The sequence below is a fragment of the Fistularia commersonii genome, chromosome 18, assembly GCF_037954325.1.
Source record: "Fistularia commersonii isolate RoL2024-O1a breed Wild chromosome 18, RoL_Fcom_v1.0, whole genome shotgun sequence".
Lineage (NCBI taxonomy): Eukaryota > Metazoa > Chordata > Actinopteri > Syngnathiformes > Fistulariidae > Fistularia > Fistularia commersonii.
The window spans coordinates 13,674,834-13,689,911 of record NC_141301.1 but is presented as its reverse complement, the minus strand read 5'-3'; the positions used below and the strand labels follow the sequence as shown (position 1 = coordinate 13,689,911).

Here is a 15,078-nt window from a genome sequence, read left to right as displayed (position 1 = left end):
CCAAGTGAATGCTGAAATTGTTCAAATTTCCAGACGCGACTACACCACAGGGTATCCTACGCGACCGATGAAGTATCGAAACAAATATTTTCAACCTATTACACGCTTAATCTTGCTTATGCCAATTACTTGTCATCGATCTCGTACCCACTTCCTGTCAAGCTCACCTCAAGTCTGCTTTGTCAAAGCAAAGCAGCTTGCAGATGAAAGGAATCTGAACATGGAGTTAATAAATCAGCCTCAACCCGAGCTCGTACCTTTCCAAAAAAAAAAAAAAAAAAAAAAAAAGCTGTTCGGCTTGGCTTCCACAGGATCCATCGACAAGTCTGGCTGCAAAGCAGTTTTACTCAAGTCTTCACTGTGGCGTCATATCCCTCCGGGAGCATTTCGGCAACAGCGCTGTTCGTCTACAAAGACTTGCTGATGTTATAATTTTCCCTTGAGTTCCGTGCATAACAAGCTTTATGTAGTTTAATTTTTCCTCCGTTTGTCTATTTTAAATTGCATTTTCTGTTGGATTCTGACAACAACAAAACATGTAAGCACTGCAGAAAATCTATTTCAAAAGGGTTAAAAATGAATCATATTTCATAAATCATGACCCAAGTGAATAGACGGGTGATTCGAATTGCTGTATCATAAACACATCATGCAAGATTTCATCTTGAGTCCAAAAGGAAAACAACAATGTAATAAATTATCCAATTGTCTTTTCGATCTTTATATTTTCTTTTCTCCGCTAGCGGCTTGTAGTGAAGCATTACTATCACCAGGTAAAAATGGAAAGGGTCCGATAATTGTTGGAACGGGGTCTCGGGGCTAATGTGAGATCTGGTTCAGTGAGAGGGTATGTGAAATAACTAGAGGTAACTTTTTCTTCTACTACACTTGCTCTGCATGTAATGTGCCCTGATAAAACTTCAGCCCTGCAAAAACAAACAGACGGGAGCACATTTAATAGACGCGCTGCAACAGGATGAGAAACTGGGGCTATACATCAACGCAATAAAACCAGCGTTGCTTGTTGGTCAGCAAAATGGACTACATCAGTCTTCTGATGCCGGTCGGTAAAGTGCGAGGGGACGGCCTCGTCTAAATTTAAGCATCAACTTAAAGCTCACGGACCCATGATAAAGCTACGTGGAGGGCTGCCTTCGCATCAACACATCAGGGCGGTGGATATAAAACCTGGCCGGTAGTATTTACAGGAGCAGAAATAGAAGATGCAGCTTAAACAGTTTCCTCACTGCGACATTAGTCTTTTAGCACAGCTTTAAGGCCTTTTAAACAAGCGCATTCTGGCTGCCTCCTTTGTGTCGCACTGTGTTCCCTTTACAGACAAGGCGTTCCATACATCGCGAAGAACAAAGTTCAGTGCATTTCAACGCCAGTCATGAGCAGGCGTGCGCGTGAGACGTGCACAAAGGTGACGGTTTGACAGGATCGCGCCAACTTGTCGCTTAGCCTGTCAGATCGCCTGGCCAGAAGTGCTTGCCACTCAGTGAAAATGAATTATTAGGTGCATCAATCGCCTCCCTTGAAAAAGGCCTCTGCCGGGATTTACTTTACTCTCTGTTCGTCTGCATCTCTCACACACTCCCTGGGCATCGCGGCGCTCAGGTTTTGGTTTGGCGGGCTGTCCTTCCGAAGGGGGTTTAATCTTTAAATCATATGCAAATAGTTCTCAACGAAAATCAACCTGAACGAGCATTTCGATTTGTCAATATGCAGCTCGATGGAAGACATGTGGAACTCTTTTTTTTTTTTTTTTAACAATCTGAAAAACGGTCACGTCAGAGAGTGCGAACATTAGACCATTACGCCCATAGCGAAAACAAAAGCGGAATGAGGTTGATTTATTCTGGACAGCATTGTCTCTGATGTCCACTTGTCATAAATTTCAAACTGATAAAAACACTAAAAAAAAAGTCAATCACTACATTTCTGTAGGCAACCCGTTGCATGCAGGATTTGAGCACCGCATATTGATTTTCTATTTTTGGAGCTGTACCCCGGCACTCACTCGCTCATAAATGCGCGGCAACAGACATCGGGATATCATAATGCACTCTCTTCTATCACGTTTGTTCAACTAATGGGCTGAATTAGAGAAAAAGAATTTCAAAAATGCGGCCAGACGCCCAACTTCGGCAGAGCGTTTTTAAATTATCTGCCTCACCGGCTTGGTACATGCTGTGGGCAGCGGTGATCAACTGGGAGACATCTGAGGAGTGGAGGGATAATTCACGGGAGATATTAAAGAGGAGGCTCACTTTCCTTCAGCTTCCCTGAAAGTATAGTATATTATTCATGGATTTATTGGCCAAACCCAGGTTTCTATTGGGTCACTGTATAAATCGCAAATATTTTATCATAAACATGAATTCAGAAGCCTTTATATTTCACTGGGAGCATGTCTGACACCCACTTTTGCATAAAGCTGACATTAGGTGCTGCTGGCACCATCTGCTTGGATACTGCTGTTGACTTCTGCTAAGTGCTTTATATCTTCTTCTTTTTTTTTTTTTAAACATCAGACGGCAGTGGGCAAAATATTGCAACCGTACAAAGATTTAACAAAATAAGTACATTCTAACTCATGCATAATTTACACACCTCCAATTTGACTAAACTGAATATGGTTGCGAGTACAAAGCAGTCGATAGTTTATAAACTGTCCCGGAGTGAGAGTTACGGTTCAGACCGTTTCCCCGCTGACAATTCGCTGGCCATAAAGTACATGAAGAAAAGTTTTATTGGTGTTTGACTGCAACTCTGTCGATGGTGTAGATTCACTATAACCGCTTAGAGAGAAGGATGATGTAGCCTCGACTAACGTAGACTGAGGGCAGACCAAAGACCTGACATGCACTCATGCCTCTCTCTGACTCATGCTTAGTCGCTCAACACCCTCTAACACACAGTAAAACCTCAGTCCCAATGCCAGGTTTTGTCACTGGGCAGAGAACCGGTTGGCTTCAGTAAAAGCATGACGTGATGCCCCTTCCTTTATACTCCCCCAGCCTGTGCAGCAACAGAGGGGTAAAAATATCCCACCAGTGAGTTCAGACAACCAGCTCATAAATTAACACTAAAACTCACGCAGACAACAGCGGGCCGCTCGCTGAGGGATCTCGAGCGCTCGTGTTGCCGCTGACCACGGCACTGGGTTCAGCCTGAGACCAACGTGACTGAATTTACCTTTTAGAAGGTGCGAACGGGAGAAGGACTCCGGATCGCTTTTCATCTGAGTAACTACTTGACGGTCTACTAACGTAGTAAACTATTTTTTCGAAATGACTACGGGGTGTTTTGTTCCAAGAAACATTATGAGGTGAGATATAAGGTATTAGGGCCTAAACTGGGAATTCTGTATTGCCGAGGGGTCTGTTCTTGATTTTCCAAGCTCACATGAAAAATACAAAGTATAGGTTTAGGCAAAGCTATTCACTCATATGTTATTAAGGCTTGCCAGTAATGAAGCGCAATCTCTCATCGCTCCCAAGTAGAAACACAATGTTCCAGCAAACTGCTTGCCTGGGTCAAAAAAAAAAAAAAAAAAAAAGAAAAAGAAAAAAGGAAAAAAAAAAAAAACAACAACAGGAGAGGAGAGTGATGATCCCCTCTGAAGAAACGCAACTCTGTAATGGATGGACAGGGATTACAGATGTTAAAACCTCCTCCATCTGTAATTCACTGTCACCCTGCCATCATCTCTGAATCACTGAACCATTTTGCAAGTATATGAGACCTTGCTAAAAGCATCACTGTTGCACCCATTTGTGTATGAAGTGGTGGGGGGAAAAGAGGGGGGAAAAAAAGCCTGCAAAAAAAGACAAGTTAACAGCTCGCTGTGCTGTTTCAAAGCACTCTCTGTCCTTTAACAACCACCTAGCTAGTTTCTCACACTGGGAATGGGACACACTGATCAAATAAGATTTTAATGAACATCAGCAGTTGGAGCCTGAGGAATAGGCTGTGATGGTTTAAAGCGACTGACATCTTGGTTGGGTTGGATTTTCATCATCAAAAGGGGAACACACAAAACACTTCTTTGCTGGTGTCTTTTGCGCAGACAAAACAGACCGTAAATCTACTTGCACGGAGCACACTGTCCGTTCGATCGCACGGCGGAAGAAAATTAAGAAAGCGATCGGATGACAAGACCGTGTGCAGGCCACGATCATATCGTACTAACCCGATATTGTCCTCAGAAAAAGGATATGAAAAAAAGGTTCTTCTCTGAAGGCTTTCCTCTAGGATCCTCTCAGTGGGAGTGAGAGTAAATAAGATGTCATCAATAATAGACAGTGAATGTTCCGAGCAGTTCTGCACACACACACACACACACACACACACACACACACACACACACACACACACACACACACACACACACCAGCTTCAACTGATTCCTATCCTGCAGACAGGCCTGCCAACCGCCAGCCTTTTTGCACACGCTCAGATTCACTGTCCTGACTAATCGCTTGTGATAGGGGCCTTTGCCATAATTACCCAGGGCCTTATCACAAACTTATGCGATGCATTTTTCATGTCCTGGCTGCTGGCAGCGCCTTCACTGTCCGCGCTGGCAGTCAATCTATGAAAAAAAAAAAAAAAAAAAAAAAAAAAAGGACTGATCTCGGACAAATTCACGCACGCATTCGCACACCAGTTCAAACGGGGAGAGATGGGTGAAAGCAGGGTGAAGGGCCAGAGAGAGAAGGAAAAGAACTGCAAGGGAGGAGGGGGGAGAGAGTGAGACAGAGAGAGAGTGAGAGAGAGAGAGAGAGAGATCAGGGCTATGGGTGGGGGGTGGACAGGAAGGGGTGGGAGATAGATAGTGAGAACAGAAAAGAGAAAGCAGTCACAATTTTTTTTCCATAATTCATGAACAAGTGGGCAGGGGTAGGAGGCCCAAACAAGATCAAATAAATAGGAGAAATGAAGCCTTGATGATGTGGCACAAGTGTAACACAAAGCCCGCTGGGAAGACTTGCTCACTGTCCTTTTGTCTACCAAGTCACCGGGGCATCATGACCTAAATAAAACTTTAAATCCTGTGCGATTTGGAGAAGGGGGGTGGTGGAAAATAACGTGTGAACAATTGGACGAGACTGAAATCGTATGTTAATGACGGAGGCGACTAATATTCACAAAAAAAAAAAAAAAAAAAAAAAATGAAATGCAGCAATGCACGTTTAAATGCCACGGGTGGGGGAGCAAAAAAAAAAAAAAAAAAAACACAACAGTGCCATTGTCTGCCTGTCTTGTGATGGGTCAAAACACGCAGTATATTCACACACATATGTTGAAAAAGGCCCAAATATCGGTGCCCTAGACTACGTCGCGGAAGCATCGCGGTGCTCGGAGGCCGGTTCCATTTCTGGAGTTCGTCGCAATTAACAAGGTCACGGCGTCGTTCGGGCTCCGGAGCACCGCGTCAACAAACCGTCCTGTCCCGTCCACTTCCACAGACGTGGCAGTGTCTATAAAAACCTCAGTGTGTAGTATTTCCGTCAGGAGGAGGAGGAGGGGGGGCGGAACACACACATATATTCACACACACACACACACACACGCTAAAATTAAAAAAAAGAAGAAGAAAAAAGAAAAAAAAAAACGGCCGAGTTGGTCAACCGTAATCACCGAGGCGACTTCGACATGAACTGCTCCGCGACCGTTAGCCCGCGGAGGGGGGGGTGCGCTAGCCGGTGTTCGGTGTGAAAAACTTGTCAGCTAAAAACAAAAAAAAAAAAACAAACAAACAAGCACACACACAAATATAAGAGAAAAGAAAGAGCTACCAAAACGTACGCCGTGGAGAGGCGTCGCGGCGTCTCCCGGCCGTCTCAGGCCGCCTCAACGGTCGGTGTCACAGCGCCACCGTATCATGAGTCGCACTTGGTATTTCCTCCCCCAAATTCTCAACCTCTCCGCGGCTAAAGCGTCGGGCTAACTACGGCTACTCGCTCCGGTAAAAGTTGAAGAACACGCCATAAAGATAGCTAACCGAGCGGTTCCCCGCCGGAGCACCCGCCGTTCGGCGTTTCCCCCTCCGCATCCCCGCGGCGTCGCCCCGGCTCGGCCCGCTCTCGGTGTCCGATCGATGTTGAATTGAACAAAGAGGATCAATTTCTGATCAGCGAGAGAGCCACTTTCATCAATGCGAGGAAGAGGTCTTGAATTCTCTCCCCCGAAACACCCGACGGAGGCGGCGGCGGAAAGCGCTCGAAAACACCGCCGCCGAGAGAGAGGCGACGGCCGAAGCGAACGAAGGGGGAGAGGATTCCGGCGGAGGCTGGACTGACCTGTAGTTGTTGTAAGTCAAAGCGCTTCCAATATTGAAACATCGATCCTGCATTGGCCGCCATCTTGAGACATATTGAGACAGGAATGAGATGCTGATAGAGAGCGCGGGGGTTGGAGTTCAGTGGAGAGGAGCGGGCGGATCAAACACCCGGACCGGATCGCAACCCGCAACGCGCTCCGCCGGCTTCCGCTCCACGGAACGGACTCGGCGCACACCGGTGTTGCCTTAATAACGCCATTATAATTGCTTAAATAGCATTTTATCAACATACAGAAATTACAGGTAAATCACCGAACTGGCGTTAAATTGCTCTTAATTTCTCCCTCTCTTTCTCTCGATCTCCTTCCCGCACCGCCACCGCTGAAAATAGATCAAATTGCGCCCGTTTTTGATTTATCATGATGCATTGTGCCGAGCAGAGATCATAACAAAATAGTGCCAAGAGGCTTATTTGGAAGCCATATCTAAAAGGCAAACACAAGGGGTGCATTCACAGCCAGGCGGCTCTTTGCGGCTCCGACCGGATCAGCATGTCATTACACGTCCATGTCATTACTGTGCGAAAATCAAAATGACAGCGGACAAATAAAGAAGTAGATTGATAAGAAGTGTTTGTCTGTTGCCTTGTTTGTTCAGCGTCCAAATGAACGGGCCTTCCCTCTGGAGCGGATTTCCCAATGTGTTTATTTCATTGAAGCCGGCAGTACTTGTTACGGCACCTATTACAAAAACAATAAAGATGATGTCGTTCAATTTAAATGTCTGCGTCAGGGGGGCATAGGCCAACATGTGGTCGGTATCCGATTTTAAAGAATACTTTTCGGTTCTCTCAATCGTATCTTTCCCCCTTTTTGAAGTAAAGCTCCGGAGCCATTACAAGATCTCCACGTGCGACAAAGCGCAATGATCGAAGGCCCGCGACAAGGTGCTTTCAAACCCCCTGTGAGCTCAGTTTGTAATGCATTTGCAAATAAAAGTAACCCAGATATGCTCATTGAAGCATTCGGTCGCAAATGAACGTTAACTCAATTAGTTCATCAACTAAGATGCGTTTATTATCCAGTCAAGTCGTTTGGGGCGGCGTGGCAGCCCGGCGGTCGGGGTGTCAATGTGCATATATATATATATACACACACATCTGCCGCTGGGGTGACCTCGAGCATCCCGGTGAACCCCAGCTGCTCCCGAGGCGTCGCTCCCGCGCGCCGCGTCCCCTGACCCTCCCCGCGTGTCAGCTTGCTTCTTGCTTGCAAAGAATTTGCAACTACGACGTATGCCCCGATTCCACGGTTGAAACCTTGTCTCGATCACCTAAAGCGCACACCTCTTGTAAAAGCCAGCCTATGGCCGCGCGGCATTATCAAAGTAGCACATCTGCTGTACACATTGTTGCGAGAGCGAGTTTGACTTGTTGGTTTGTCATAGGTGTTGAGAGGTCCCGCCGAATGGAAAATCCCCATCATTTCTGTGTTTTCGTAATGAAACGATCGCTGATCGGGGTCCCGCCACCCCATCAGGTAGCGCAAAAATGATTGAGAAGTTGTATTTTTTGCACCCCTCAGATCCTTTTCCCTTTTCTTTTCTTACAGCCTTGGCTTGTCGCCTCGACTTAAAATAACATGAGAATTTGCCATAGATAATGCCTCCTTTTACACAGCCGTGTGGATACAAACGTTCACATTCTTGGGCTTTGGATTAGCTCAACTTTCAGGCCATTACTTGATTGGAGGCTGTTTATGTGTGTGTGTGTGCGTGTGTGTGTCCAACACCTCTGTATGAATAATGCGCATTGCTCTGATAACTGATATAAGACCTAAATAGCTTTGCCTTATTTTACACTTCATTTATAGACATAATATGGTGAATTAAAAGGTTGGCTTTGGTTTGCGCATCACATCCAGTGATAGGCTTTTATATATAAATATATATATATATATATATATACTTACTTACCCTCAGGATCACCCTCTGAACTATTTTAAAATAGAAGTGGCACATTATAAAGCACCACCAGAGGAAATCAAATCATGCAGAATGACATTGTCAAGTATCGCAATTGTTCTGTAATGATTGTGTTTTTCAAAGTCCACGTATTAACATCTGATCAGCTCTATCAAAAGGCCTTTTTGTGCTGCGGTTTTATCCAAGAAAGTGTACGAACTTACAAATATAGCCTTTAATCCTCCTTTTCTTTCTATCTCCGAGCATTTCCTCTGCTTTGCCCACATGACTTGTTATCCTACCTATCATTAAGCCGAACCAGAAATACAGGTCTGCGATAATCCACAGCTTTAATAGCTATGTAGCATGTTCATTATGTTGCGTCGTCGCGTTGTGGGGGAAGAACAAAACATAAAGGAAACGTACCGGATTTTATTTTTCCTCTTCTTTTTTTGCACCGCTGATATGACTGTTACTCACAGAGAGCGAAGCCTTTCATTAAAAATTAAAACCGACCCCTTAAAACGGCTTCATGATTCATCAGCGCACTCTCAACATGAAATAACAAAATTACAATTTATCTCGGCTCACGAGTTACCATAATATATATTTAACATTTCTCTGTCAGGAAAACATAAAAGCTGCATTCTTCTACAGATCAGGGGATAGTAGAGTCTCACGGGGCAGACATAAACCTGTCACATTGCAGTGTCAATGCAAAATCCCCGCATATTTTAACACAATGTCGTGCCGTCGGTGTCGAGTTAAGGTCTGAAATGTGCATCCGAAATAAACCCATGCAAACTTCGGTGCGTTATTTTTTTTTTTTTCCGCAGACTGAAAACGGTGCGAGTAAAATGGTTAGAACCAGATTTATTTTTTCAAACTCAGCGTTTCAACATGCAGTATCTCTCTTCACTTGCATGTGGATCACTTTGAAGTACTTGAGCTGCCGCCGCCGCCGCCGCCGCCGCTGCTGCTGCTGGAGGAGGCGGTGGAGGCGGCGGGGTGTCTGTCGGGTACGTCGGAACAAGTGGGAGTCGGAGGAATAAAACCACCCACGAACGATCCTGCTACAGACGTTTGCCGTGAACGGTGCGGTAACTTGAGCATTTAATTCTCATCTAATTTATTTGTTCGTATTTTCTCATTCATGTAACAGATTCCATAAGGTGACACTAAAACAAGCTCTCGGATGAGGAGGAAAACTCCCCTACGAACTCATCCGGCCCGTCGATTTGACTTGCCCCCTTGCCCTCTAAACGCGATACGTTTGATTCAATTAAATGTTCAGAAGTACCTCAACAAAACAGGAAAAAATAAAATCATATTTAGAAGGACGTGATACTTTCCAGGGAAAAAAAAAAAGAAACCTCCGATGATCTCGTGACTCCTCGGAATAATAAGACAGAAAACCCCCCTTTCCAGAGCTGATTGATGCTGCGTGTTTCTGTTCGTTGACGAGCGGAGATATTCATTTTTAGAAAAAGAAATAGTTCGGAATAAAATGTAAATGAAGTCGTTCACACTGCCTGGAGTGTGTGAGCGGCGGCGGCGGCGGCGGCGGCGCTCACACACTGACGCCTAGCAGATACTTGATAATAATGATGTCATAAACAGTAACATATCAGTCAGAATGATAAAACTTTGCAATCGAGTGTTTCATTTTTCTCATGTTGTTGAAGCCGCTGCCGCTCAAAGTGGATTTAAATCCGTCTCCCGTCACTGGCCGGTCATGACTCTGTATTTTTCTCTCCGCGATGTATTATTTATCCGTCATGCCGTGCTGCCGGGACAGCTGGCCGTCCATTTTCACGCCCGCAAAGTTCGCCCTCGGACGAGCCCGGCTGGTTCATGTGTGTCTGGTTAAAGTTTAAATATAGAAAAACAAACACACATTCTTTGTGTCATTGCCGTTACACATCTAGATCCGACCCCGCGGAGCCGCGGGCCGGACAATAAAACAGCCTTTTTGTCCCTCAGCTCTCCCATTTCCTTGTGCTCGTGTCCCCCTCCGTCCCGCTCATTGACTCTGCCTGTAAGGTGCTTTTAGCGGGCCTCGTGTGGCCGGGTTAGAGATGGATGTGTGGCCCTTGGGGAGAGCAACACTGATCATGTCGGACAGGCTGGGAAGGCTGCATAAGATCATCGCTGCCCAGCAGTGAAGTGAATCGCCGCCGTGGCACTTTCACACAACCCCTGACCCCCGGGGTGACCTCTAAGGTCATGATCAAGGTCAGGGGTCAGCGAGGGGCCTCTGTGATCGAGCAGCACGCGGCCCCTCCTGCCTCTACCTTCTTTTTTTTTCCTTTTTTTTGTTGTTGTTGTTGTTGCTTTTTCTGCCCCACCTCATCTTCTATCTGTTTCTCCATCGCTCTCAATCTCCTACACGGGCCGGGACCAATTGAGACATCCCATCCCCTGAGAGCGCAAAAAAGGAAAGCAAGAGAAAATCAATAGGGAAGATGAGTGAAGACCTGAGGGTCCCATCAAAAAAAAAGAAAAAAAAGAATACCTCTCTCCGAGCCGGCGTGATTCACACAGACGTTCAAACACACACTCATATTACGTCTGACACACAGCAGGGGCGGTAACACATGAGGACAAGACCCGTGCACAACACCAGCCCTCCAGCCTTAGAATTATGCAGGTTTGTTTTTTTTTTTTTTTTGCCTTAAATAATAGGACATATCGCCGCAAGGTTGCATGTAACACGACTGAAAAATCCCCCGGTTGAATTGGCGTGCACGCGTGGCCCGTCATGTGGCGTTTGAGCGCGAGGAGCCGGGAGACCGATCGCCCGACGGAGCTTCGAGGGCCGACCGGCAGGCCGATAGCGGCAATAAGCGGTCACCGGTTGCCGTTTTCAAAACGCTTCGGCATACGGACGGAAGGTGTCGGGAATCGCACCGCCGACCTCCCCGTCGGAGGGACGCCCGCTCTCCCGACCGGCTCGGAGGCGTTCGCCGCCGAGACGGACGAGGTGGCCGGAAAAACCCAACGAAGGCTCAAAGCCTTCACACTCAACTTGAATAACCGGGCATTTCCTGCTACTTGCGGACGAACCGCAGAGAAGAACTCGGACCCGGCGCGCCTTCGGAGAACCTCACATGTGGTTGTAATATTGAGCTTCGCCGTGTATCCATAACTTATGAGAAGGCTGTGTTTCCTCCCTGCGCAGGATAACTCCAGGCAGGACATTAAATGATTGGCTGAAAATAGAACTGTTCAGCTGAAAGGGAGGATAAATAATGCAGAAAGAATACAAAACCTCTTATGGGGATAACCGGTCGCACACACGCACACAAACACACAAAGACCTGTTTCTTTTCTCTTTTTTTTTGAGGGGGGGTTATTTATTTTTTTCTGCTCCACAGTGAAGAAAAGTGAATGGATGCCACAGGAAGGAGGAGGACCCAGCGGAGACACACGTCTCTCTTGCCTCATCTCCTCCCACTCCTCCTCGGCTGCCATTCCACCCCCCCCCCCGGCCCTGCTTACACTCAGGCTTCATGACATCTCCTGCGTCTGTGGGGAGGAATAATGTTGTCCCAGTCACACGGCGTGTTTTCCTGCCCACCGGAGCTCAGACACAACACGGCGCTGGATTTCCAGCACAGCTGTTGTATCATTTTTTCATGAGCTCTGACCAAAAAAGGGTTCACAAAACAACCTGGACAGCTGATTCTGACTTGTGGATCGGTATCCCACGCCTGTCCTTCACCACCACCACCCCCATATTGCAGAGTGACTCATTAACATTTCTGGTTGGAGTGCATCATCTGCGATAAAACATTTAAGGGAAGCCTCTTTGCAGCCCCGCCGCTGCATGGCTTTTTTTTTTAACTTTTGAATATTTATTCATTGGTAAAATTAAACATGCATCTTTTATGAAGAGCAGCCCCAGTGAAGCCTCGCAGGCCGCCTTGCGTTTGAGTAGGGCGACACCTAGTGGCCGGGTTGGGAGGCTGCCCGCTTCTGGAAAGAGCAACCTTTCTTATTTCTTTCGACATTTCATCAAACTGTCAAATTATAGGACATGCATCCTGCAGACGTGTGACGCCTGCCTGCAGAGAACAGGCGTCAGAAGTGATCCCGCCACCACACACACACACACACACACCCACCCACTCCCGCACCAGCCGGACATGTGTGTTTAGAAAAGCGAGGCCTTTACGAGCTAAATTTAATAAAACATATTCATAAGTGACCTTTGCCCCCCCCCCCCGCCACTCCGCGCCTCCCAGCCGCCGGCAGTGCGTCACACCCCGGGTCGAGGTGTTTACACAACCTAGAAGTGCCCGTGGGGCCGGCGGACCTCCACAAAGGCCTCTTTCACCGGCAACAGGAACTCGAACCCGCTGCCACGTCCGAGTGTTTACGCACACAGCATCAAGTGTTTTCCCTTTTTTTTTTTTTTTTTTTTTTTTATTCCTCCCTCTTCTCTGCTGAGAACATCGTGGGTATCACCCAGCACCGCAAGGCAACGCACCACGCAAGACGCACAGCCGCGACACCGGCCGGAGAAACTTTGCACTTTCCAAGCGATCGCCGGTAACGACTGCAATTACCGACAAGTAATTCTAAGAAGGGTTTGATCCTTTTTCCGGTCCAGTTTTTTCTCCGGACGCGTCCCCAAGCCGGCGCGTGATTCGGATGTGACCGGGATGGGAGCGGCGTCTCACCGGCTGCCGGCGGGCCGCTCGATGGCGCCCAGCGGGGCTGCGCGGCGGCGGCAGCGTGGACCGCCGGGCTGCGGCGCCTCCCCGCCGGCGCGGAGCCGCGCTTTGGCGCTCGCCGCCGGCTGCGCGCTGCTCCTGGTGCTGCTCCCCGCCTTCCTGTCGCTCCCCGCCGCGGTCGACGTGGTCCCGGCCGTCGGTACGGGACGCCGCGACGTGACGCTCCTGATCTGGACGCACCCGTTCGAGCGGCGGCGGCCGCTCCCGGACTGCGCCGAGCGCTTCAGCATCCCCGGCTGCGCGCTGACGGACGACCCGGCCGCGTACCGGCGGGCGGACGCCGTCGTTATCCACCACCGGGAGATCGCCGCCGGCGGGGCGCCGCTGCCGCCGGAGCCGCGGCCCGGCGCGCAGACGTGGATCTGGATGAACTACGAGTCCCCCGAGCACACGGCCGGGCTGCGGCGCCTCGGCGGCGTCTTCAACCTCACCATGAGCTACCGGGCGGACTCGGACATCTTCCTCCCGTACGGGTACCTGGTCCCGCGCACGGCCGGGGCGGCGCGGCGCACCGGAGCGCGTCTTCTGCCCGTGCCGTCCCGCGCCGAGCTGCTGCGCCCCCGCGTCGCAGCGTGGGTGGTGAGCAACTGGTCCGAGTCTCACGCACGGGTATCCTTCTACCGGCAGCTGCGCCGGTATCTCCCGGTGGACGTGTTCGGCCGCGCCGGGCGTCCGGTGCCAGAGGACCGCGGGCGGGGCAGCGTGGTGCGCCTGGCGCGCCGGTACCAGTTCTACCTGGCGCTGGAGAACTCGCAGCACACCGACTACATCACGGAGAAGCTCTGGAACGCGGTGCTGGCCGGAGCCGTGCCCGTGGTTCTGGGTCCCTCCAGGCGGAACTACGAGCGCTTCCTTCCCGCGGAGGCCTTCATCCACGTGGATGACTTCCCGTCGGTCCGCGGTCTGGCCCGGTACCTGCGGGCGCTGCGGCGGCACCCGGCCAGGCTGCTGCGCCACCTGGGCTGGAGGGAGGACTACCGCCTCCGCAGACCCGCCTTCTGGGCCGAGCACTTCTGCACGGCCTGCGAGGCGGTGAGACGCACCCGGGGCAGGACGCATGTGGTGCGGGACATCGCGAGCTGGTTCCGGTCTTGACCACCGGAGGATCACGGCTTATCCACCCTTCTTCATCTCCTCCTCTGCCCAGATCTCTCACATCCCCCTCATGTCCAAACCACCTCAGTCTGACTTTATCTCCAGAAGTGTGTGGAGGTTCTCAGTCGCCCGGTGGATTCTCGTCGAAATCTTCTCGCCGAGAAGCTTCTTCACAACCGAAGAACATCTTCAAGCGAAGATTTCGACAAGAATTGATCCCAGGAACATCTACCGTGTGCCTTCCCTCTGACAGACTCATTCCTGGTCCTCCCCGTCCTCGTCGCTCCCAAGGAGAACCTCCACATCTTCACTTCTGCTGCCTCTTTTAACCTTTTCTTTCATTTTTCACTCTCCACCTCTTCTCCAGCCTCTCCATCGCTCTGGACTGTTGACCCTCAGTACTTCAAACCCTCCTCGAGGCTCCCTCTCATATTCCGTCTTCCTCCGGCTAACCTCCACCTCTCTAGATGTTCCTCCGCCCGTTCCCTGCTCTCACTAATGTCATCGCAGCTCATCCGGCCTTCTCTAATTAATTTATTTTTATCTGATTAAACTATAGAATACCACCAAGTGAACTCAGGTTTTCCTCACTGTGTCCTGATGAGCCAGAAAAATGAGGATATTCCGTACGAACGTCGCAGCCTTCGGGCGACACGATGTGGAAAAACACCAACGAGAAGCAGAATCGAACACGAAGGTTTTTTCCAAAAACACACTTTACGTCGCATTCAGGTCCCTTTGACTGGTGATAAGAGGAAAACACAGAGCGATGTTTAACTTCCATAACACCCGTCACGTTAGGGGATTATGGGGCATTAGTGGTGGCTAAGTGACGTTAAAAGAGAATTCTATCGGGGTGATTTAAGGGGTAAAGGAAGGTATTTTACAGTGAAAGTTTGATTTAGAAGGAGGGCGTGAACTCAGTTAAATCATAACTTCGATTCCGCTGTCGCGTCTCCGCAATAAAAGGTCCACCTCCGGAGGTCTCGT

General features: G+C 49.0%; 2 protein-coding genes across 6 annotated transcripts in view; one reads left to right on the top strand and one right to left on the bottom strand.

The window, feature by feature from the left end:
* The window catches only part of cux1a (cut-like homeobox 1a), a 60,208-nt gene extending 53,744 nt beyond the window's left edge, over positions 1–6,464 (bottom strand). For 2 of the 5 annotated variants that reach the window (XM_086164056.1, XM_086164057.1), the window contains exon 1: positions 6,312–6,464. In XM_086164056.1, the coding sequence (XP_086020182.1) occupies positions 6,312–6,374 (63 nt within the window). In that variant the 5' untranslated portion in view covers positions 6,375–6,464. The remainder of the gene's footprint in view (positions 1–6,311) is intronic. The other 3 variants (XM_086164058.1, XM_086164059.1, XM_086164060.1) reach the window with 2 other exon arrangements.
* Positions 6,465–12,921: 6,457 nt separating this feature from the next.
* LOC147224488 (alpha-(1,3)-fucosyltransferase 4-like) lies at positions 12,922–14,653 on the top strand. The gene has a single exon (XM_086164997.1). It carries the CDS (start codon positions 12,922–12,924, stop codon positions 14,086–14,088), a length of 1,167 nt encoding a protein of 388 aa, XP_086021123.1. The 3' UTR covers positions 14,089–14,653.
* Positions 14,654–15,078: the final 425 nt, after the last annotated feature.